This window comes from Anticarsia gemmatalis, chromosome 2 (assembly GCF_050436995.1).
Source record: "Anticarsia gemmatalis isolate Benzon Research Colony breed Stoneville strain chromosome 2, ilAntGemm2 primary, whole genome shotgun sequence".
Lineage (NCBI taxonomy): Eukaryota > Metazoa > Arthropoda > Insecta > Lepidoptera > Erebidae > Anticarsia > Anticarsia gemmatalis.
In genome coordinates, this window is record NC_134746.1 from 2011439 (window position 1) to 2037190 (window position 25752).

Below are 25752 nucleotides of genomic sequence, written 5' to 3' on the forward strand. Positions count from 1 at the left end.
GTCGATTGTGGTTTGTAGTTTGAAAGTTTTGTTTCCAATCAATGAAAAGTGCAATATTGTACTTCTTTCTTATTACATTTTGATCAAATGACACATAATTATGTCCCAGAAACTGAAAAACACTACTGTGATGTAACTTAATTTACTTCTGCCAAAAAGCACTAAGTGTACTCGTTTGGAATCTCTGTCAAAATATCTGCTTAGATATCAAAATTTAAGCACGTAAACGAGCGCATAAAATTCAAATATATCAAATATCGAGTGTGGGATAATATCATAAGATATTGTTCATACATGAAAAACTGTAGGTATATTACTTTACTTTTAATCCCAAATCGACTTTTAAGTATCCATATATCCAGTCTATAACACTTAAAACGTTATTGCTCACCAATTTAACTCCCAAGTGTCGCAACATCTTCTCTTATCTGCCTGTTAAATAACAAATTAATTTAATTTTACGATTATGGATCCCCGTCGTACTTGCCATCAAATATTGTTACACAAATTTATTTAGACATTTTGGGCAGAATTAATTTTTGATAGGAATTCAACGTTCTTTATGGATATAAGTTAGCAGTAAAAAGCTATTTTTAGCTTAAGAAAATAATATAACACCATGTTATTTAAGAAAAAGGAATTTGTGTGTTTATCTGGATGATGTAATCGTATTTTTTTGTGATGAATAATGTAGGGATTAATGTTTGGCACGGTACGTCCGTAAACTGCGGTTGCAAAGCGGTATTTTAGTTAAGCACTACTGTGTTTCGGAGGACGTACAACAAATTGGTATCGGTTGTTAACGGGTGCTAAGCCATGTTTAGCCTTTGACCGGCTTATACAACTTTGTCACTCGGTTGACCACTAACTACTCGGAAACGTATTACATATAGTTTATAATCACAGGAGTTATACGGATAGCCAGTTTTATATAAAACACAATTCTCATTTCTTTGTTCTAGTAATAAGTGACATCTGCGGCAATTCCTTTTTAAATGAAAAAAAATCTAGTATTCCGGACCGCTACAATCTAAATAGAACCAGATTCTGTTCAAACAGTAAAAATATTTGATCAAATATTGTTTTACTCAATATTATTTTTACCTCATCTTTACTTTAGAATCTTGGTTATTTTCCTTCTTGAATACTGAATTTATTCTGCTATGGTCCAACTTGTGCAAAGAAAGTTTTCCGATGAAACCTCTTCCATCGTCTTCGTCCCAAGCTCATCTGCTTTATATTATGAAACGATGTCGTCAAACCGCCATTGGCAAACTATCTACACAAAGTTTTAATACCTGTATTTAAAATTCACTTCTTGAATACAAAGCGTGTGTTATAAATTTTCTCTATTTTAAGTTTTCTTTTACTCATGATTAATGGTATTTTTTTTATTTACATGCAAATTCGAAATACAATGTTTCGAGAAACCGTAGCTGTGATTAAATGCTTACCTTTTTATGCAAAATTAACTAGGTTATATTTATATGGAAATCACTTTTTCTCTACCAGTTTCCTTGTGTAAATCTAAATATGCTTACTAGTTTAAAAAATAACTGACTTTCCCAAGACTTAGCCCTTACTATTGGTATAAATATTCCGGTTTTCATGGTAAAACTTTCAAAACATTTTTCTTAAAAAAAATCAACTCCTGAGAGACTGATGAGGATAAAACTATACAATATAAATATGCGATAAAATATAAGAGTGAAAAATCATACTAAGTAGCATTTCATCTTCACCCCATCGGAAGGTGTTATAATATTACGTATGTTTACCTTGTCACGCTATGAAAAACTTATTGCCCTCGGTGTATGGGCTCCTGACAGTACATGACTGATACAAGCAAATGTTTGTGCTGTATATTTCTCTTGAGACAAGGTGATAGTTTATGTTGGTAAACATGTTTAGGTGAGGTTTTCGATAGGGTAAAAATGTTGAAGAAAGTTACTAACGAATGGAGTATTTGGGGTTTAAGTGATCATGATGATGGTGAAAGTTAATACCCATAGATGATAAGTAGGTTAAGTATTAATAACATTAGTTTTTTCTCTTATTATTAAAAAGAAAAAAAAATGACATTTTAATGATTTTGAGTAAAGCAAAACTCGTTTGAATTCTAAAGTTGACTAATTAAAGCTATTTGTGTGATACTTTGTAAGAAAATGTTGTATATCAAAATTAAGATTCAATAAAATTCTCGGAAGCCCAAACCGTTTCAATATTGGCAACACATAAATAAAACGATCATTGAAACGTCTTGAAATTTAATAAGAAACCTTGGGAATCTCGTAAACAAATTTGGTGAACCTAAATCGAAGTACATTAACAGGGCTTCCAGGCCTCTTGAAGCACAAAATAAATATTTATTCAGCGTTCAAAGCAAGATGGTCGGTATACTGAGCGGTGGTATGCAAATGCTTATATTGAATGTGTCGATTGAATATCTTATACTAATGTATTTCTGAAACGTATGATATAAACTTAAGGATAAAAAGAGTAATATGGTATTTTAATCAGGTGTGTTTTATACCTATTCAATTTCCTAAGGGTATAGGTGGTATTATTTTAGGTATTGTATTAGTATCAACTGTAGGTATTGTATTTATATGTATAACGTCACGCCGGTGAAACCCGAATGAAAACACAGGTTTGGATTAAACCTTTGGTATTTTAGACTGTAAGTCCCATAAATTAAAAGGCCTATTGTTATTCTTTAACAGCTTAGCCTATCTTCCAACTATGTTGGAGTCGGCTTCCATTCTCACTGGATACACCTGAAAACCAGTATTTCACATGGATTGACAGACTGACTATTATATTACAGAATAATTACATTATATAAATTAGACCAATAGCATTTCTCTCGACCCGGGACTCAGTTAGTAATAAAATTGAAATACCTACTGGTGCAGATATTACTTGAGAATTATAATTCATTTGATAACATCTCGATTCTAGTATCATTGATTGTACAAAGTTTGATCGAGTGTTTTTGTTGAAATTCTCAGAAATATTTAAACTTTAGATTCCTTGTAACCGATAGCTTGAGTAACATTTGCAAAATATAAGACTATTTTGTACATCATTTTTGTCAACAATTCGTTACTTTAGATTTTAACCAAAAATATTTTGATCATATTATTTTACCATCGCATGGATTCTGAGTAACCGGTAGCTGAAATAACATTTGCTAATATACGTCTTGTTTGAAGAGCATATCAGTCAGCAGTGCAATGATTTAGATTATAGTCAATCATATTATTTTGCTATCGCAATCGTCTTTCTTTTGTTATTGAGATCTTCACAAAAACATAGAGCAAAGTACGAGGCAACGTCTTCCAATATACATCGTAAATGTACCGCCAATTTATCACCTACATCTATATAATGTTTGTAGAAAATCACGAAGCGATCTTTACCTACATTTCTAGCTTCTAAATCGTAGTGAGGTCCCAATTTGTCGATCTAGTAGTATGTCTGTTCATCTATCGAAGCGTCGACGAATTGAACCAAATTGTATGTTTCCTAGGACCCTTCTAGAAATTCCATTATAACGGTCACTGAGTTTGGGACAAAATTCTTAGATTTATCGATTTGTACCTTTATCGACGTTAAATTGAAATTGTTAGACATTTAATTAGATTTTTTTATCCATTCTCTTAAATTCTTATTTAAATAAAGTATTTTTTCTTTAACCTCTTTATACATATATAAAATCACACCTTTTTCCCTAAAAGGTAGGCCAAAGAACAACACTTGGTACGATCCTTACAAACTTCCCTTGCCTCATTCACATCCATATTGTCATTCAGAAAACAATATACAAGCTTTTTTAGTAAATTCAAATTGATTTACCGAATTCGCCCATCAAAAGAAAATAAATTCTAGGACCGAAAACACAGAAGATAGATCAGCCAATTCTATCAAATCAGATTAAAATGTTCCTCCTACGAAAACTATCAAGAATCAAATAAATCTACAAGCCCAGGTCGATTGAAAACCAAATCACAAATCTTCCAAGTCGGTAATATTATACGGAGCAACGCGATATCAATTCGGGATTCTCCGTGAAATCTCGCCACGTGTTGGAACCCCGAATAACTAGTATTTTCGTATCGAATTCACAAGTCACTGGCGTAATAACATCGATAACGTTTCCACGTAACGATCTTGCTACTACGGATTTACTAGAGGAGGAATATATTTTATAGTCTTGCTTGATTTCGTGTAGTTGTAGTTGAAATTGTTCAATTGTTTGAAAGCCTATGTATTTACGTCATCTGCTGTTCAAGATTATATTCAAATCTTGAGGTGTAGTTTGAAACACAACTTACACAACGAAATTGAACTCAAATACTACTGTCGCAAAATTACTATTACTTTTACCTTCCTTACGTTCCTTACGTGATTAGCAATTCATGCAGCATATTGTGACTATAATTTAATGTCAAAATTGATTAAGTCTTAATTTGTCTTCACGACTGATTCAAATGATAGTCATCTTGTGTTTCATAGCCAAAACTGGTTACTCTTAAGTATAACCACACTACACCTATCCTTTCGAGAAAAAGGCAGAACACATTCCCCAAAAGTGTCACTAAACAAAAATATAACAGATATTATTTTGTTGAGTGCTCCCAACATACTGTATAGCAAGGCTTTCACGGCGAATAAACCATCTCATCACTTCCGCACGAGACGACATAGGAATTATGTCAGCGAAATATACAGGGTGCACTACTTTCGTAGTGATGCGTTAGAAGCACCCCTTTGTGTAACGCCGTTGTTTATTTTGTATGGAAGTTTTGGTATGCGACGTGATGGCGACCTAATTTAAAATATGCTTTAAATATAATATGCACGCTGTGTGGATAATATTGGGAAATGCGGGGCATGCCTGCATGAGATAGGCATTGGAGCAGGGAGCGTGACAAATACAAACAAAGAGAGGCTTATATTCTGCAGTGGGTGGATTAGGCTGTATGTTATAATCATGATGATTATGATGTTGATGAATATGTAATGTTTATTTTAGAATTCCTTCCAAAAACTAAAGGTAATACTGATTTTGTGTATTTCAATGATTTTTTTGTTAAATTAGTAAAGTTTCTACGTTTTATTAAAACTTGTCAAGTTAGCAATCTTTGCTGCTCATTCAAAACTTAGTAACTCTGACTGATATTATGTAGTCCATATTGCAAATTAAATATAAGAGAGGAACGGACTTCTAGTACTATAAATTGTATTAGAAGTAAAAACTAAAGTATTGAACCCAGATTCACTAAGCAACAGTGTAACGTGAAAACCTCATTTAGTCTTTGTCATAATTTGTACAGCATAATCGGGTAAATACCGGAGTAAAGCCAAACCACTGGCCGTCCGCACCCCAGAATGGTACCCCGGAGCCATTTATTTGGAAAACAATATGTATTATATTCATTGTTATTCAATGATAAAAATATAATTCATTTCCGTTGGCACATATCCAATGTTCTGACTTTATCTACCATGCACAACGCGGCTGTCATGCGAAAACTTGATAACATAAACAAAAGTGGTTGGAAAAGCGAGCGCCTTTAAAGAAACGTTTTGAATTTTTCTAGCGTTCATAGTTTTGATTGATATATTTTGATGTATCTGTATTCTGTATCTGGTCTAGACTTTCAAATGGTTGTTGTATTTTTAGGACTTTTTAGGTGATTCTGTTATTTTTTTTAACATAACTATGAATGTTTTATTGTTGTTTGGTAGGTACTAAATGATAAAACTGGAATCATTTTTTTTATTCTTATTACAATATTGACTTTAAAAATCGGTCACTAGTAATGTCACCCCAGTCTCGCAACCAACAGTTGTAAACCAGTAGCCACAGAACCAAGTAGAGTCCGCATTATTATAATTTATATGTGATTTCTATCAAATACTAAATCTTCTTTTCTTGTTACAGTTGGTCCGACTCTTCAGGCGAAGTATCCCGTAGTGATCTTCATTCATGGCGAGTCTTTCGAGTGGAACTCGGGGAATGTATACGACGGCTCTGTCCTCGCCAGCTACGGTGGTATGGTTGTTATAACCATCAACTATAGGCTCGGAATTTTGGGTAAGTTGCTGAACTTTTGTATTATTAAAACTATATTTGATATATTGGAAGTGATGAATATGAATTGTTTTTTACTGACGTACGTTCCTATCTTTTATATCATAATACTGCGAATCATCTCAATATCATGAATATAGAGAAATATACAATATAGCAAAAATTAATACAATATCTTAAAATACTAAACAATGATGGTATCGGAACTTTTCAACAACAAATATGCAAAACTAAACCAACCAAAAATAATCCTTATGGTAATGTTAGTCTCATGATGATTATCTGCTAAACATAAAAATATATAAACCGTTATCTAAAACTATTGATCTGCATTAATTTCCGAAATATCCTTAAGATAATATTATAACTAATTTAACACATTCTTAATCTGAAAACGGGCGAAACTTACCCACGATTAGTTTATCACTCAAAATCAACTTACGTTCATTCACTGATTCTATCTACGAACTGTATTTTCCCAAAGCCATTAACTGCCCTTGTTTTTATACAATCTAATTATATGACTAGCTCTGAACTCTTGCTTTCGTCACGTACCACTCTTCTTAATTAAACATTACTTGTGCAAGTTACCGCCAAGATTGCTTCATTGAATTATGAACTTTTTCCTTCAAGTTATAAGAATGATATTTGGTTGAGATAAATGGGGAGGAAATTATTTTTGTTGAAGTAGTGTTTTGTGATGTAATAGGTTCTTTGCAACCTTAGTCTTAACTGTTGTTATGCAATTATTTTAAATTATTTAATTAGGTAACTCTTTCTCTTCCTAGCTACATTATGACTCTTATTAGGCAGTCTAAAACATTAAGAGTAGTGTCGGCAAAGTAACTGCACATTTAGCGCAGTGATTAGCGTAATCATCTCTATCTTATGTGTGGTAGGTTCAAATCCCACCCAGGAAAATAATTCTATTATTTCGACAACATTTTGTTGTTACATATCTGTTGAAAAAGATGTCAGAGAAAAATTCTATTATTACGACATTTGTACGTTTTCTGCGATACGTGAACGTATAAACAGTTACACAAGAAAACATATAATATTATATATAAATAAAGATGAATGATGTGTTTATAATTTTTTAATAAAATGTCGTATCATTTGAAAACTAAAAAGTACAATCAAATATTCAAGGACAGTCATTTTCTATTCAGTCCTTGAATCCAAGCGGAGAGACTTAAAAAAATTATAAAACTTTTATTCAATTACTAAGAAAGTAGGCATGTTACAAACTAGACTAGTTTAGGAAATATTAAAACAAAAGCGACGCAAATATCGTCCCCTCGGTAACATTTTTATTAGGACGAGTTTTGCCTAAACTTATAAAGGCCGGGTTGAAAAAAAATGTGAAAAATTAAGTACTTGATTTACAAGTACGAGTTGAAATATTACTTTAGGCATTAATTTTAAAGCTTGGAAAGAAAATAGCGTTTTTAAAAAACATACTCTGCAAATAATATGACAGACCTTTCATCGTCTGTTTTCGTGACAGAATTACAATTACAAATTTTGGTCACGTAGTCGCATAAGAAAAATATTTTAAAATACGAATTTGAATGATGTGTTTATCATTTCAAATTATGGCGTAAATGTAAGCATTAAGCCTGCTTGAAAAAAAAACAAAATGGATTAGAATACGCTATTATAAAAAGGAAATTATAAAAAAGAAAAACCCTTTAAATCAAGTCTTTGGTATTAATATAGCATAAGTCAAGGAAGCCTATTCTAGCCAGAAAGTGAAATACGCTTCTACTTTGTACATAAATGTACCTACTGAAAATGCAACTGATACCTCATAGATAGTCATCAAAATTGCTACTGGGCAGTACTGGGTTATATTTTTGTATCGTGTACACTATGTGTTTAATGACTGTGAAGTTAACATTAACAAATCATTAACTAGCAACATAAAAAGGTCTTTAAAACGTCATAACAACCGCTCAAGCCCAACAAACACAACATCAAACCACTACTAATTTCCACTCTCTCAACAGGTTTCCTCAACGCAAATCCGATACCGCACCTAAAAGCCCGCGTGGCGAACTACGGGCTTATGGATCAGATAGCCGCCTTGCACTGGGTACAGCAGAACATAGCCCTGTTTGGTGGTGACGCTGGTAATGTCACTATGCTGGGACATGGCTCCGGAGCGGCCTGTATTAACTTCCTGATGATATCTCCTACTGTTATGCCTGGTATGTACAACTTACTACTAATTAGATGTGTTTAGGCACAATAATTTTGTTGGAGAGTGCTGTAAATAATCAGCCAAAACGTTTGACTTAATTTATGTTATCTGACGGTTGGAAAATTCGTCAAATATAGAAGAAAAATGTTGTGTGACGTACCTGTGATGTGACTAAAAGTTTTCGAAAGCTACTTTAGATAAAACCGAAAATAGCTGGTGTGATAATTATGGATATGCTGACCAATAACGGGAATTGGTTAGCTCTACGGTTGTTGTTTTCACAACATACATTTTAAAATTTATAGTAAAAGTAAAGTAAAACTTAACTGTTCTAACTATGCCTCCAAGAGCCTCAAGTATAAATAGCACTGAAATAGTAGTAGAAGAAATGAAATTCAAGCTACATAAAGGTTTCATCTACGAAACACTAAAAGGGCGGGTTGTGTTCTTGTTACTGGGTACAGGCACTTTTTATCCAGAAATACAAGAGGGTAGAAATACCGAAAGTTGGGCCACAAAAACATAACTGTATATTATTTCCTTGTATTATTTGTATTAACAAGCACGTTTGCAACGATTTTGTAAAACGCAATAATTGCATTGATAGCAAAAAACGATAACCATTAATTAAACTCTCATCAAAATTCGGCTACAAAAAAAAAACATTCGAATCAGCTACATTTCATTTTCGACACACAAACCTATAAAGTAAAGCGCTTCATGTTCCCAAAGTAATCATGAGCCGCTTTGCTGTGTACAAATTTGGTAAAATTGAAACGGGAATATATTCCTCTACTTTTGCAATTAGTACACTTTTGGGGATTCAAATGTATTTCGATGAAACTAGAATTTCAGCATTCAAAATTGACGCTTTAGTTTAGTCACGTAATACTTTTGAAATGGTATATTGACTGCGAAAAATATTTCGAATACGATGAACGAAAAGCTTGTTAAAAAATTCAACATGAATATTTTTTTCATCAAGTACGTTTTAATTTGATTATCAAGCAGATAAAAGAGACTTTTTAAGCTCTCTTTTCGTAATTATTTAAAGCAACATAATTTATTTCATGTAATAAACTAGGTCGTAAGACGGGAGCCTATTTTCAGAATCTTTAAATGTAATATTTACAGAATAATTTGTTTCAGGTCTGTTCCATCGTTCAATTCTTCTGTCAGGATCAGCCCTAAGTTCTTGGGCATTAGTCGAAGACCCCGTTAGCTTTTCCGTCCAATTAGCAAAACAGGCCAACTGCACGCTTCCAGAAGACATTGTGAAAGACCACGAACTCATAGTAGACTGCTTGAGGGAAGTACCTCTAGACGAGCTGATGTCTGCTGAGATCAGTACACCAAGTTACCTGACAGCTTTCGGCCCCTCAGTAGATGGTGTTGTCGTCAAAACTGATTATGCTAAAGAGCTCCTTACATTCTTCATACCAAACGATCTGCAAGGGTTCTCTAGTGTATCAGGAGTAAACAACCTCAAAGCTGATAAAAGGAGTGGAGACAGGATATTCGGGATAAGAGGAGGTCAAAATAAGTACGATCTACTCTTCGGAGTAGTTACCAGTGAAGCCCTCTGGAAATTTTCGGCTCAGGATATACAAAATGGGTTCGAAGGCGAAAGAAGGGATAGAATAATAAGGTGAGGTCGATGTTTATTCAGCAAATTGGTGTTTGAACTTGGGTCATGGGGCGTCTCCTTGTGAATAGGTCGTAATCAAACGTATTGGGTGAAGGTGATCGAAAAAAATATTTTTCATCGAATTGAATAGTTTATTTTTGTTATTTCATACGTTTGGGTGCTTTTGACATACGCTTTCAAAATTTGTTTGTGAAAGTAAACGTGTTCAAAAATAATTTGATTTGAAATGATGAGCTCAGTGGCAAAGAACTAGTATTATATCGTAAAATTCGTAGCTCAAATTTTAAATCAGATTAAAGAAATGAAGTAAAATATTTCTTTTGAAAGTACCAGTAAATGTGAAGCTCATTTTCCATATTATTCATTTTAAAATGTAAGTAGCTATTCATACGTCAGTAGACTTGTCACGTTTTAAATTCGGAGTGGTTTTCACATTAATCTCGAGGCACAAAAACAAATAAACAAATGTTGGCTCCATTAAAAGTAGTAAGTTAAAATTTAAAATATGAGGATTGTAAATTCTCGTATTAATGCGCTTGTCACGGTACGAGCCCGTTCTCTTTGCAGTTTTTTCGGATACCAATTACAGACTTATGTTCTGCGAGACTAAAAGGGGTTTTGTGAAAGCCTTTGATGTTGCCGCACGTTGTTTTATGACGTATTAAATTATTTCGCGCGATGCCAATGTATTGCGTTATTTTTTAACGAGAGGGTACTGCTTTATTATTTTGGAATAAGAGTTATTGTGATTTTGGGCTTGATATTTTTGGTTTACGATCTCTGTATTTTTGTTCTTTTATACGATTATACCTAAAGCAGATGTGAAGGGGTGATCCAAGTTAATTTTCATCAAGTTCACTAAGTGCTCATTCACGTTGACTCGCGGGCGCGGTGGCGGGCGCGGTCGCAAAATATCAAACATATGGCGATGTACCTAAGTGCTCATTCACGTTGACTCGCGGGCGCGGTGGCGGGCGCGGTCGCGAAATATCAAACGTATGGCGATGTACCGAAGTGTTCACGTACAAACCGTTCGCGCGGTCTAAGTCGCGGGCGAGCTAGCGGCGTCGCGCGCGGCCCGCGTGGCGGGCTCGCGCCAATATCAAACAAGTGAAGATGTTCGTGTGTGTTCACGTCGAACTAGCGGTGGCGGGCGCGATGTCAAGTAAGATCAACCAGTTTGAGCCAGTTTGAGCCAAACGCCCGCCTGGCGGCCAACGTGAACACAAATCGCCACGTCCCCGCGCTCGCGACCGCCACCGCGCCCGCGAGTTCCAACGTGAACAAGCACGAAGTGTTCACGTACAAACCGTTCGCGCGGTCTAAGTCGCGGGCGAGCTAGCGGCGTCGCGCGCGGCCCGCGTGGCGCGCTCGCGCCAATATCAAACAAGTGAAGATGTTCGTGTGTGTTCACGTCGAACTAGCGGTGGCGGGCGCGATCCACTCGCGATGTCAAGTAAGATCAACCAGTTTGAGCCAGTTTGAGCCAAACGCCCGCCTGGCGGCCAACGTGAACACAAATCGCCACGTCCCCGCGCTAGCGACCGCCACCGCGCCCGCGAGTTCCAACGTGAACAAGCACTAAAAGTTATAAAAGCAACGTATTGTTTGGAAATAGTGTAATTTATTTGAAAATTGTCATAATTTGGCTAGTATGTTTTTTTATGTTTGAATAATATTATAAGAGATTTGCTGCGCTCTTACTGCGTTCGTGTTGACATTATAACTATATGTAACGTATGACAACAATAAAAATTGAATTTAATCTTACTCTGAATAAGTTTATATTTCATATTTAACGAGTAATATTTTTTTTGATCGTTTGATTTGCAAAACTTTTTCAATTAAAGACCTAAAAAAGTACAAGCTATCTATCTAACAGCTGTTTCTATACAGATATAAAACCGATAACCCTTGTTTCAGGACATACGTGAGAAACGCGTACACATATCATTTAAGCGAAATATTCTTCACGATAGTGAACGAGTACACAGACTGGGAACGGACTGTACAGGTAAGTCTAGATTTAAAAAGGCACATGTCCTTTGATATCCATGTGAGATATGCCATTTTAGTAGTCAAACTCATCTCTTTGTAAGGCGAGTTGTGCCTTTTTCGAAATTGAGTGTTCAGCTATTTTGATATTTTATTTTATAGAATATTATTTAGCGATGAATGTTGAATGAAACGTAAATGTTAATGATTTTGATGTGAGCAATTTGTAATATGAAGTTTGTGCTCCTTTGAATATAATGACTTTTTCAAAAGATTTAGATTTATTGCATATTTACGTAATACTAGCTTCGGCCCACGACTTCGTCTGCGAGAAGACATTTTCCGTGGTAAAAAGTTTTAATCTAGGTTAAAAACTATCTGTGTATAAAATTTTATCGAAATTCGTTTAGTAGTGTCGTAAAAGAGTCACAAACATGTATATCCATGCTCATGAATTTTCACATTTAAAATATTTGTAGGATTGATTGTATTTGTTGCGTCAGAGACTAACAAACAAATGGTTGAATGAGTTCACAGTCTGAAAAAAATATGTAATGTTAATAACTAGTAGGGCTTAAAAGGTATTCTATATATTATAATAAAATCTCCCTCAGTATATTACAACAAAGGTCATTGACATACGACCTTTAGAATTAATTAACGGTGTCGATCGAGTAAATTAACGTCTATTGTCAAAACTTTCTGATTAGTCCAAGGTTTTGAGAGCTTGGGTGTTACAGATGTTTTATAATTAGTTATGCCGTATAGTAAAGGGGTTATTACGGCCTGTAACTAGTATTTAATTTTATCTTATATTTATAACATAATGATATTTTATTTACATAATTCGGATTAACCATGACAGTGGAACAGAAAAAAAGCTTTACAAACATTTGCAGTAAAAAGTAATATTTGCTTGACAATAATTGAAAACAAGTAATACCTTCATCTAGTATATTGTAACATTTCTTAAAAGTGTACTTGAAAAAGCAAGCAAACAAATTCCAAGACAAAGTACTAAATTAGGTAAAGACTAAAATTATCAACAATTTTTTTGAGCAGTATATCGGATAGTCTTAGCCGTTTTCATAAAAAAAACAAACAAACCCGTATCACACACTCCGAAACCCATTTTCATCTCTATCAAGCTTTTCATAACCCGATAGTTTGAACCGTTTAGTCATACGTTCAGTGACTTGGCACCCAAACCCTTGGCACCACGCTCAGAACTCATACTCGTGCCAAATTCCTATTGTTTCGGAGTTCAACTTACTTCATATTGGTGCCCGGATATATTTTATAGGGTAACTTTTGAATAGTTTCGGCTAAGATTTATTGTGTTTTGTTTATGTTTGGAGACCATAATTTATTTGTTGTAGAAATGAATAATTATAAGGTATAAAATGTTGTCATTTGTCAAACAAGTATGGAAATAATAATGTAAGTCCCTATATAATGATTAGGAACAAACAGATTACTTTTAAAAGTACGGCAAACCTGCGAACTTATAACTTTAGAAAGTAAAGTGTCAAAATTTACGTATGTGCGATATCGATTATTTTTTATCAAATATGAATTATAAAACAAATTTAAATCGAATTAAACAGTTTAATTCATCTGTTCATCCATATGTCAAATATTCCCAAAAGTTTAATAAATTTTTTGTCGAAACGAATTAAAAAAACATTTATTTCAACCAAAATAGACCTCACTACTAAAATAAAGTGTTCCACATAATCGGACACCGTAAACTGCTTATATAAATAACTAATACTCCCACGTATTTATAGAAACTAGGGTTCAAGCAAAGGTCAAAGGTTCAAATCTAACCCCTTCAAATGTTTGCGGCGAACCTTTATTGCAGCTAATGTATCTTTAAGTAGGGATTGAGGGTTTTTTAAGTACTTAAGCAGGTATTTGGTCAATAAGGAAAAGAATTTTAAAAGCCTTGTTTAATTGAAATCTTTTGTTGAGTACTGCGGTAATCCAGACTTGTTTTTATAATTATAGTTAGGTATGCTTGTTTTCTTCTTATTTTTCATAAGCATTATAGTTTTAATTAAAAAACTTAGATAGCAAGTGGAAAAACTTTGTAATTTTAGTTAACAACTGTTGAACTCTAACAAGGTACTTTATTTATCCTAAACTAGTTATTGGCTGCGAATTCGCCTGCATAAATAGTTAAAAGTTAGTCGTACATGTTTCCTGAAATGCGAATCCATGTATTGATATTTTTTTTTACGTAATTATATAACATAATAATATATATATATTCGCTTAGCCTTTGTTCCAAACTATGTTGGAGTCGGCTTCCAGTCTCACCGGATGCAGCTGGATACCAGTGTTTTACATGGAGCGACTGCCTATCTGACCTCCACAACCCAGTTACTTGGGTACTAACACGATACCCTTCGGTAAGACTGGTTGTCAGACTTTCAAGCTTCTGACTACTGTTAACGACTGTCAAAGATCTTCGAAAATGACAGCCGGGACCCACAATTTAACGTGCCTTCCGAAACACGGAGGAACTCGATATGTATAAGATGGTCACCCATCCACGGAACAACCTCGGCAAGCGTAGCTTAACCTCAGAGATCGATCCGTGCGGCTGTTGTAAACTAAGCCACGAGCTCCTCTTATTTTAATTTAATTATATAACATAATAATACGTAATTATATAAAATAAGCTATTCAGACCTATATTTTTCAATCCCACTTAAGACCCGTAACACTAAAATATTATGTGTACAAGTCGCGAGGGTTTAAATTCGTTAAATGTATCATATAGACACAGTTAAAAATAGATTCAGACAACATTTTTCCAATATTCATCTGAATTAATTATCCACCTCATTCCCATGTGAGACAAGTTTATTGTACCGGGAAATTAGTAATTTAATCAATGACCTAAAAATGTTATTCCCTGCCATCTTATTTATGAGCAAAACATGAACTAATTGAGAAAACCTAAAAGAAAATAAACGTGACATATGACCTATAGACTATCTTAGCTAATTTTCAGTACCCCATACAAGTCATTGCTCTCTAACTAGGCTAGTAATTCGAGCAATACAATCCAAAATATTCCTTATAATTTGACCCAAATAAACAAAATTACTTGTTCCAGTCCCAAATCTGGATTATTTCGTCCAACAATTCGGAAAATTATAACCTAGATTTAAATTATTTGGAATTAACTTATCTGGACGAACTAATTTGGAAAGGCTGAGTTTAAGACTGGCTTTAATTATGTTGTTTCATTAAATTAAGAGTCATTTTATTGAGGGCTGCTTATAGTACGATTTGGAAGATTTTCTTGAGTTAAAGTATACAGTAGAATAAGGAAAATAGGTTAATCAATTTCGTTTATGCTACTAATAACACAAAATATTAGTATCAAGATATGAATACTGGATAGCAGACTGATTACAAACAACACAACGTAATTTCGATGTACGCTAAAGTTATATAAACCTATCAACAATTTTTATATCAATGGATCGAATGTATGGACTAGCTGAACCGTGCAGCTCCAAGTAGCCTTCAATAGTACATTGTACATTCAATACATTTTGGAGCAAATTTCCAGTTGCTAAATACCGCCCTGCTAAATTTTATCCAAATCTGTACCAAGAAGAATTACAAAATAATTTTGTATTTTTTCAAATTTCTAATATATATTTTTTTCTTCCTAGCACCCAATCAACACGCGCGATGCAGCAGTCCTAGCGTTATCAGACGCTCAATACGTAGCCCCATTAGTCCAAACTGGAGACTTCCTAAGTACCCCAGACGGTGGACCGAAGACATTCTTCTACGTGTTCGACTACCAGACCAAAGATGGGGACTACCCACAGGTGAGTAAGGTGCTTAATTTTCGATTCTAATTTTGATTTTGGTTTTCTTGTTTTTTTTTTCTTTTGTATATTTCACCAGTAATGTTTTTGAGAAGTCTTTATTATAGGTTTGTTTTGTTTTATTGTAAAGAAAATATTATATGGCACTTAGTACCGTTAACTTGTGTAGCAGAAAGTTTGAATTTTTACTTTGATTTCATATATATCTGTAGTATTTTTATTGTATATTCAAATCACTGTTTTACTACTAGTATAGTAGTTTTCTTAAAAACGATTAATGCTTACTTAATGCAAGTTAATCCAATTCAAAAGAACTCGTAGATTCACATTGTAAGTGCGTACCTATTTCAAACTCACAACCTAGTGATAGTTAATTTAATTGGTTATATTATTAACTCATAAAATTTAACAATATTTCTTAATTACGATTTCATATATTTCTAAAGCTACTAATATTAATTTCCAATTTCTAATATAATCCTAAATTTCAGCGCATGGGTTCAGTTCATGGTGAAGAACTGCCGTACCTCTTCGGAGCCCCACTAGTGGATGGTCTGGGGCATTTTCCAAAGAACTATACAAAGTCTGAAGTGGCTTTGTCTGAATCCTTCATACTGTACATGGCGAACTTTGCTAGAAGCGGGTGAGTTGATTTGAAAAAGTTTTTAAAGTTATAGTGTAACGTCAGGTCTTTTAAAGTTTGTAGTTAATTTTAATATTTTTAAGTACTTACAAAACTATACATATTATCACGCCTTACTTTCACTGGTATCAAATCAAAAACCACGGAAACTACTAATTGCGATTTAATTAATACAACGCGTTTTCAATCGATTAAGAAACGGATAGTATTTTCTTTCAAAACTCACACAAATTTGAGTATCACTAAATATAGTCTACCTATTCTTGAAATCTCTTTCCTTCAATTTCATAAAAAAAACTTTGACTCATATGAAACATAATAAATAAATATTATTATTGGACAACTCACACACGGTCATTTGATTCCAAACTAAGCAGAGCTTGTACTATGGTAACCAAATAACTGATAAACATACTTATATACTTCTAAATACATACTTATATAGATACATTAACATCCAGGCTCAGAACAAATACTCGTGCTCATCACACAAAGATTTGTCCCGGGTGGGATTCGAACCCACCACACGCGGCGCTACGGTTGTTGCGGCGAGGTGACCGCTTAAACCACTGCGCCAAACGTGCAGTTTAAGTATAATAATATGTAATACTTCAAAGAACATAATCCCAACACAAAACCTAAAACAAAATAATCAATAACATACCTACCACACGCCACCTAATGATTGCGTGAGCAACAAATTCATGCCCGTCTAACCATTTAAGCGTGAACATTATTTCTCACGAAAGCACATTAATCAACACAATAAAACAAAACACTGTATCATTATTTACTCAACGTTGAATGTGTAAATAGAGTACTAACAACCACCTTCCTGTCTGAGACATACTTAGCTTATGCTATGTTATTTTGTATTTACTTGATGCTAGTTGATTTATGTGTGAAGACAAATAGGACAAATAGGTAGTCTGTGATTGTAGTTTATGCCTGAAGTAATACAAAAATAGGGCGACAATATTTTCTGATTTATATAAAGTAAAAACGTGAGGAATTATAGTTATTTGCCGACGGTTTCAAATCAAATAGATTGCAATTAATTGGTTTCATTATCAGTAGTCTAGAAATTGAGTAATTTAAGAAGAAATTTTTCTTATATTTGCTCACTAATTTAGTTTTAGTAGGTTTTCTACTATACATAAATTTTTAAAATCATGACTTATATTTAAGAACGAATATCCTATTTTACAATATACCACAGATACAATACTCGGGCCATTAAAAACGTAAAAGATGTGGAGGTTCAAATAATTACTTTACAGTACAATGACAGTACTAGAAGCTCAATGCAAAAATAGATAGAACAAAAAAAGCTAGTCAGATATTTTATTCCGAACACACCGGTTAATACAAAAGCAAACAGCTAAATAAATGTTCCAATGACTCCTCTACGTTTCCAACTGAAGAACTACAACAATTGTTTATTTACAAAATTTAATTTGAAATAACTGTAACACTAACTATTCGTCAACAAAGTTTATTTGAAATTTTATCGTAACTATTAAAACTAAGCCGTTTTGTACAAAACAGGTTGCGAAAACTTTGTTTTATGAAACAATTTTACGGGCAACTGAATCGCTATGATACGGTATTCGCGACATTGTGAAATGTCAAATGAAACTCATATTTCAGTTTCAGTTTTGAAGAAAGGTTTGTTCTGTTGAAAGTTTTGAGACTTGTTCTTCTCTTTCTAGTTATTATTTGAATGTCACCAGGGATTGTATAAATGACGATAGTTTATAATATGGCTAAAGTGGTTTGCACTACTTAATAATTCGTTTTTATAAAGTGAGATTTAAAAAATATATTAATAGTATAGTATAATAATAGTAAACAACAGAAAAAGTTTCTTCAATAGTCATGAAATGTATTGGTAAAGAAAATGAATAGATACACGTACAATGTTGGCTATACCAGTCATGTCTAATCTGTCCAGATATACGAATGCTTATTTCATTTGTATTCTACAGTATGACAAAATAAAGATTGAATTAAGTGGTCTTTTGTAGACCCAGTCCATAGAAATAAGGCGTGATTTATGTATGATTGTATTTACTTCAGCGCGTAGTAATAAATCTGAACCAAATACATTGCCAAGAACAATGACATAGATGTTTATGTGATGTATTATTTATTTCTTGTTTAGAAACCCCAATGAAGTTCATCGCCAAGAATCAGTGCTACCAATATCAAGAGAAAGAAACAAGTACAAGAGCATTCTCTGGGATGAATACGACACACTCTACCAAAAATATTTAGAGATCGGTAAGCAGATAAACCCAAATTTGATGACGTCAGTGGCGTAGCGTAACAAAGGAATGTTTTCTGGCAAAATGTTAGAATAATAAAACATGATTCGCCCGTTCATATTATATTACAGATATCAAGTTGATTTACTGCTGAAAACACAATTCGGGATAACAAAAATCAAATATGAAAATGTAGGCTAAAAATAAACCAGAATAAAGCGAATTCAGCACAACCTTTTTTAAGCAGTCTAATACCCAATGAACATTCTTATCTAAAAAACCTAATAACAGAACGTTATCCTAATATTAATCTGTGAAAGACAAAATTTAATCTCGCTCACCTCACGACCGCTGCGTAATATCAATTCCAAAGTTAATTACGTCGACCTTTTTCATTTATCCAAGCCGCATAATTTCGCCCCTAGAAATTCCTTAACCCGTTATACAATCAAAAATTCCATTGCAGGTATGAAGCCGCGGATGAAAAACCATTATAGGGCGCACCAGCTGTCCGTGTGGCTGCGGCTTATCCCAGAGATTCACCGCGCGGGGATGAAGGACGTGGTCGCTAAACACAACCTTTTTAGGAACCACAACGACCCGGAGTTGTACGACGGCCTTGTTAGACCCGATCCTCTCACACGCGCCAACTATTTCGACCCTACGTTAGAACTATACCGCAAGCCGACCTACAACCTCACCTTAGACATACCCTCCACTACTATGGACACTTACGTCACTACTTGTATTAGTGTGATGTCGGCTCGCCCCGGCTCTGCTGTCACACAGAGCCAAGTTCCAAATAACACTCACACCCAGGACGTTTCCAATTTAGAAGTAGCCGGCTACACCGCTTACTCGACAGCGTTGAGCGTGACAATAGCTATCGGATGCTCCCTCCTCATACTGAACGTTTTAATATTCGCCGGCGTATACTATCAGAGAGATAAGACCCGGCTGCAGGTAAAAGCGCTCCAACAGCAGCAGAAAAGGAACCATAATTCAACGTTCGACAGCGTGTCGTCGAAGCATCCGCATTACTTCGTCGGCCACTCGCAGAGCTCGAGTACGATAGTCGACATCGATCATCAGGACAAAAACGCGATAATCGCAATGACAAATCGCGTTCCCCACTTCACTACAGCGAATTGCCCGAACGTTTGTCACACGGGGATACAAATGTCGAATTTGTCGCAGAAAACGAGTCCGCCAACTAATAGGGGACAATGTACCACATTGCCGAGGAAAGTGGGGTTCAGTTATCAGCAAAATCAGATATGTAACGCGTCGAATTGTATGACGTTGCCGAAAAATGCGACGTTTATGAGCAGTGCCGGGAACTTACCGGACGTACAGGCGCAGACCGGCCAGGGTCAGGGGCCCGGGAACGGGTCGGTCCTTCCCCCGCCGTCTTCGCCCCCCTCGCAGCACTTCTCGCAGTCGCGAGTCCCTCAAGCTGCAATGTCAGAGATGAACGTATGAGACATGGAAGATATTTACAATTATGTGTAAAGTGACAGTGTTGGAACCAACAGTGTGATGTGACAGGTCACGGGACATGGCATGGTTGTAAATATCGGACAATTACAAGTGTATATACAATGTTAAATTAATGTAATATGTAATACAGGTAACGTTTTAAGTATTCATAGGTGTAATGTAATTCGAGGTTTCTGAATAAATTGACAGTTTTTAAGGATAATCCAATTTTTCAGAAATCAAAAATATAAAAGCGAACTATGTACATTTTGAATTTTTTGTTGTTCATGTAAATATTATAAATGTAATATCATTACCATTAAAAATGGAGGAAAATCCGAGCAGACGATGAAATTAACGAAATCAAATATCATCTACCATTGCAGTGTAATTAAAAAGTTCAAGAATGGTCACGAGTCATTGAAACATGGCATACACTCATACATATTGTTACTTCACTTAGTCAGTCATTGAAAATGACTATTATTGTAAATAAATTAGAATCTTAAAGACTGTATACTTAAAATAAGAAAACTTTTAAGTTCTTATGAGCCATATGACACAGATTCTTACATTTTGTTTGAAGGAAATTCGCCGAGACGCTAAAGTGTCGACATTACGAAGTTTTAAGACTCCAAAGGGAATTATCTTATTTTTCCGCCTAAGTACGTACTCAGAACTTTATAGAAAGAAAAATTTATTCGTCTCATTTACACGAGAAACCTGACCGAGCATTAAATTAAGAGCAGAAATAACAGAAATAGCGGGTACTAAAAATAAAAACCGGACTTCAAACGGCAAAGGATGCTTAACTCTATTATAACTAATTGTTTAAAGTACGCCGAGCTTTTAGCTTCGCTACAAAAGAATATGAGTCTTTTGAGTCTTTGACTCCAAAAATATTTCATTTAAAATCTACAATAGCATATTTTAGTGCATTTGTTAGCATAATTACAATTTAATATGCAGAAGCACGATACCAAACATTTGAACTAAACGACAAGTAAATCCTTCACTGCTCTCTCTTTTAAATGCGTGATTAAAAATACCTGAAACGCATTTATAATTTCGAGTAAAAAAGGAAAAAGAAAAACAATTTTCATTGTCATCAATAAAAATCGTTTCGACGGTGGTACGTCGGTGTTTTCATTCCGTTGTGTGCAGCGACGGACAAAATTGTAACGGGGCTTTGTAAATTGAAATATTTTGTATTGAAACGCCGGATTTGTTTGTTGTGAATTTTTATTGTTTAAGCTGATTACTTGTTGTGATGGCTTCCGAGCAAGAATCAAATCACCGTTGGTGTTATTTGGGGGTGACTTTTTATTATTCAGAATTTACAATAAACATTTTATTAAAGCGCTCCACGACGTCGAAAACAGTAGGATCTTTAAAATGTTTATTATTGATTTTTTCAGATTGTTTTAAAGCCCGATGAATGCATTGATAATGTAGCAGCAAGCTTCTTTCTTCTTGAGCAGATACTGTCATAATCTTTAATAGTCATGCCATCTCTCACCGAGATCATTTGCAGTAATGACCTGATACGCTACAAGTACAAGAGTGAAAAACACTTCACGAGAATAAATGTTATGACTAGGAACATTATTTCACATACATTTTCACAACGGCTTAACACGAATTTAAATTGTTTAATAATAACATTTTTACTTTGTTCTGTCAAAAACATTTTATAAAAATGTTGTATAAACGAATTCTACGAATTATTGCTTTATGCTATTCACATCGCAACAGTTTAAATACAGTCATTGCTCTTTGTGCTACAGCTATAATCCGATCTAACACACAAAGCCGAAATAAACTCGTTACCGAGAAAAATGATTAGCAACGTGCTAAAAACGAGGAAATTTCCATAAAAACACCAACATATTTTTAGACACGGATCAGTATAAAATATTCGAAAAAAATAGCAAAATATTTCGCTCTGCGTATCAGGGTGGCTTTAATATAAACACACCGCGGGTTTATGAGGTCGGGAAATGTAGGCACCTAATATAGTGTACATAGTGAGGCGTTTGAATGTATAGCACAAAGTCAACTTTGTATAGGGTTCCATACTGAAATGATGAAGAGAAAATGAGTTATTTAGACTGTAGATTTTGCGGGTTAGTTTAATTTTGAAGCGTAACTGAGTCAAAGCTCAATTAATATGAAACATACTGAATAAATTCTAATGCAACTAATTGCGAAGTAAAACTAGTTGATTAAAAGTTGTTTGACTAAAGCGTTTGACTTAGTCACTCACCTATTCTATGAGTCAATAACTACCGTTACTGATCTTTAAAATATCGACAGAACCTCTATACAATATCTTCATATTACAACGCAATTCTCAAAACTTCTCAAATATTACTTCACTTCAAACATCACTTATTATGTCATAAGTGTACCACAAGGTACTAATCTAGGACCATCACTACTTTTGTCGATTATCTTTGCCTAAAGACTACAAATTATCTGCCCCAGACTAAACTGCTATCGAAATAGAGTGTACTATGTTGCGGATGTTTGCGTGTGAACAGGGTAAACGGCACGGCTGTGTAGCAGTTTCCGCTTGTATAGATAAAATGTTGCTTGCATTGCGGGTTCACTGTTGATATTGTGACTGGCTATCAATCCAACCCTGTTTTTCTAGTCAAATGGTAAAAGTAATCAATGGATGTGTTGGCTTGGAGTAAACTTTGAATGAATTTGTGGTGTGACGGTATACGTGTTCACTACAGGATAACTTCGAATATGACGTTCTGTCGGAGGCTTGAATAACGAAAAACTAAATATCTCTTCCTTATACATTTAATTAAATCTCTTCCTTATACATTTAATTTAATTACAACTTATATTTCTTTTAGCGTCGTAATTTACGATACGGGAATGTCAAGATTACAATCAGAAATAGTGTTAATGTTCTCTTAAAGCAAGCTGTTCTCAACTATTTAAATCAAGACCGTTAAATTATAGGAACATTGCAAAAGTTTTTATATGAACGATAAATTTATTTTACGAGTCGTGTCTAGGTATTGCTGGGTACCGGTTTTGTGACTCAAAGCATATAAATTTTATACTTCCAGTAAAATGTGTTTTTAAACAAATGTTCTAAGTTTCAAGATGCCTGAATTATTTTAGGTAAAAATATGAATACTTTTTAGACAGGAATCGTAAAAAAATCTGTGTCATATGAATCTAACAGTGTCGTGTTTTTTATTCCAACGATTTTTATATTAATGTATTTTTTGTATAACTGTTGTATTATAATATAATTCTTGATTCGTGTGACGATTAAGCTACCTATTACGACATAGCTACGAAAATCGTAGAACCGTACGACCGTAGCAGTGCTACGAAAGATGTGCTACGTGATCTACGTTGCTACGAACTACGGTTCTTGTTTGTTTTAGTATTTTTATTTCTTAGGCCAATTACTAGTGCTATAAATAATAATGCTATGTCTTAACTGATAATGTAAGTTTAAATCGTCACATATTTTATGTTATTGTAACTTCTGTAATAGTTTTGTAATAATTTGTGTAAAAATATATGATTATTAACTTCATAATTATCATAATATGTTGGAAATTTATAAGATAACAAGTTATCTAACCGTTACTATGAAATCTTATGACAAGTATCAAAATTTAAAAAAATAAGACAGAATAAAATTCGTGAAAAAACTTTTTGGGATTTGTTTTATTTTTTTCCTTTATTCATTGACAGCCATAAATAAGTAACACTACAATTTTAGTATACAAAATATAACCATATTATTTTAAAACTTTCACAAATATTATATTATACTACGACCACAAGTTTTTTTTAATTCTAATGAGATAAGTATCGAAGTTAAACTCTTAATAGTTTCAAACCTGTACGCATATATAAGACGAAAATACAAATTAGCGTGCGAAATATAATATCACTTACGAACGTTACACATAATAAATTAGAATATCGATGCCGAGATAAAAATTAGAAATATTTTTTTGTTAAATATCTCATGCATTTACCTTATCTAGTAGAATAAAGTATGACATTGAAATTAAATTAATCTAATAAATGAGATAATAATTCAACAGCTACGACTATTTCAAATCCAAAACGTAATTTCTAGGAATATAATGATAGACACTCTAATTTCCAATAATCACTAATGGACATAATAATTATTTTAATAATTCAATACGAAAAACGTAATGCGTTCATATTTTAAAAATATTAACCTAAAATCTTTATAAGAGTAATATAGTAGCGCGACTTTGTATAGTCGGTACCATCTATAGTATCGAAATTCTCGATTCTCTACTACTACCGACTACCGACAACCGATCTGTCCTAGAAAAAAATTGTATGAAAATCTGATCAGCGCCTCTGACGGACGCCGTAGGTACTATTTTGGCAGTACATTCTAAATGTCAAACTTTCAATACTCGACAGTACCGACTGTACGGAATCGCGCTACTGAAGGCTCATTCGGGACGATAACTTGACCCGAAACGATCGATCATTGACCGCTCATGAACCCGACTCGCGTTACGCGCTTTTAAGGCTCCTACACATTTACGTTTTCATTTGGGAGTTTATTTACGATAGCCGTGTTGTTGTGGGCATCATAATAACGATGACGTCATAAGCATGCTCTTTATTATGAATCTCTTGGGAATGTGTAACGTCTTTTAGGTATGCTACTCAAATATTATTTTCCTGGTTTTGGTTAGTTACCAAATTCTAGTCGGTAAACTGATAAATTGTACATTTATAGTGTTAAAAAAATATCAGATAAGTTGAATCTAAGATATACTATCCCTGACCCGGTGAGTATCAAACTATGGTATAAAATTTGGAAAACTGAAGGAGATGGCAAACATCATAAATGTGTGACTACGTGTAAAGGAAGATCTATTTTTTAGTATTAGTTAGTCCAGACACATTTGTTCTTTAACCTTCCAAAAACCAACGTCACTGTTGACCTTTAGAAATGTATCTGCGGTTTATCAAAATACTAGAGCCACACCTACAGAACAATCTACAGAACTACTTATTTTCGTTTTCGAAATGTGTTTCGTTTATTGCCAGTGTCACAGGGTCCGATTAACTGTTAGATAACCTATCTACTAGATAAAATGGCAGCGACTGTAAGAAAAGAACTGTCAATACTTTATCTATTAAGCAATCTGATACTTCTCCACAAATGACGAAATTGGGCCTTATTATGAAACGTTAACATAGAATTTATCGAAAAATTACGACGTTTTCATTTTCGACAATATCAACAATTTTTCCACCAATTATAATTGTTAGATGTCAGATCAAAGTTACGAAGTGTCATCGCCCTAACATTAAAACTCGTAAAAATATTCCACTACACATTTTCAATGCAGATGTGGGTACGAATGAAAGTATAATAAAATTCGTCTGCTGTCATTCAACGCGAACCGTAAAAATGATGGATGGCAGTTTTGAACATTTTATTAAAATTGAAACTTTGAAATTGAATTATGATTTGGCTACTGATATTGGTGAAGTGTGCACTTTAAACATGACT

At 34.0% G+C, this 25752-nt stretch overlaps 1 protein-coding gene across 2 annotated transcripts in view; it reads left to right on the forward strand.

Annotated features, from left to right (window-relative positions):
• The window catches only part of LOC142979107 (neuroligin-4, Y-linked-like), a 97869-nt gene extending 74012 nt beyond the window's left edge, over window positions 1-23857 (forward strand). Inside the window, exons 4-11 of one of the 2 annotated variants that reach the window (XM_076123862.1) lie at window positions 5951-6103; window positions 8113-8313; window positions 9456-9954; window positions 11878-11968; window positions 15645-15815; window positions 16298-16449; window positions 18614-18732; window positions 19183-23857. In XM_076123862.1, coding sequence (XP_075979977.1) covers window positions 5951-6103; window positions 8113-8313; window positions 9456-9954; window positions 11878-11968; window positions 15645-15815; window positions 16298-16449; window positions 18614-18732; window positions 19183-20198 — 2402 coding nt within the window. In that variant the 3' untranslated portion in view covers window positions 20199-23857. The remainder of the gene's footprint in view (window positions 1-5950; window positions 6104-8112; window positions 8314-9455; window positions 9955-11877; window positions 11969-15644; window positions 15816-16297; window positions 16450-18613; window positions 18733-19182) is intronic. The other variant, XM_076123870.1, reaches the window with a different exon arrangement.
• The last annotated feature ends 1895 nt before the right edge of the window (window positions 23858-25752 follow it).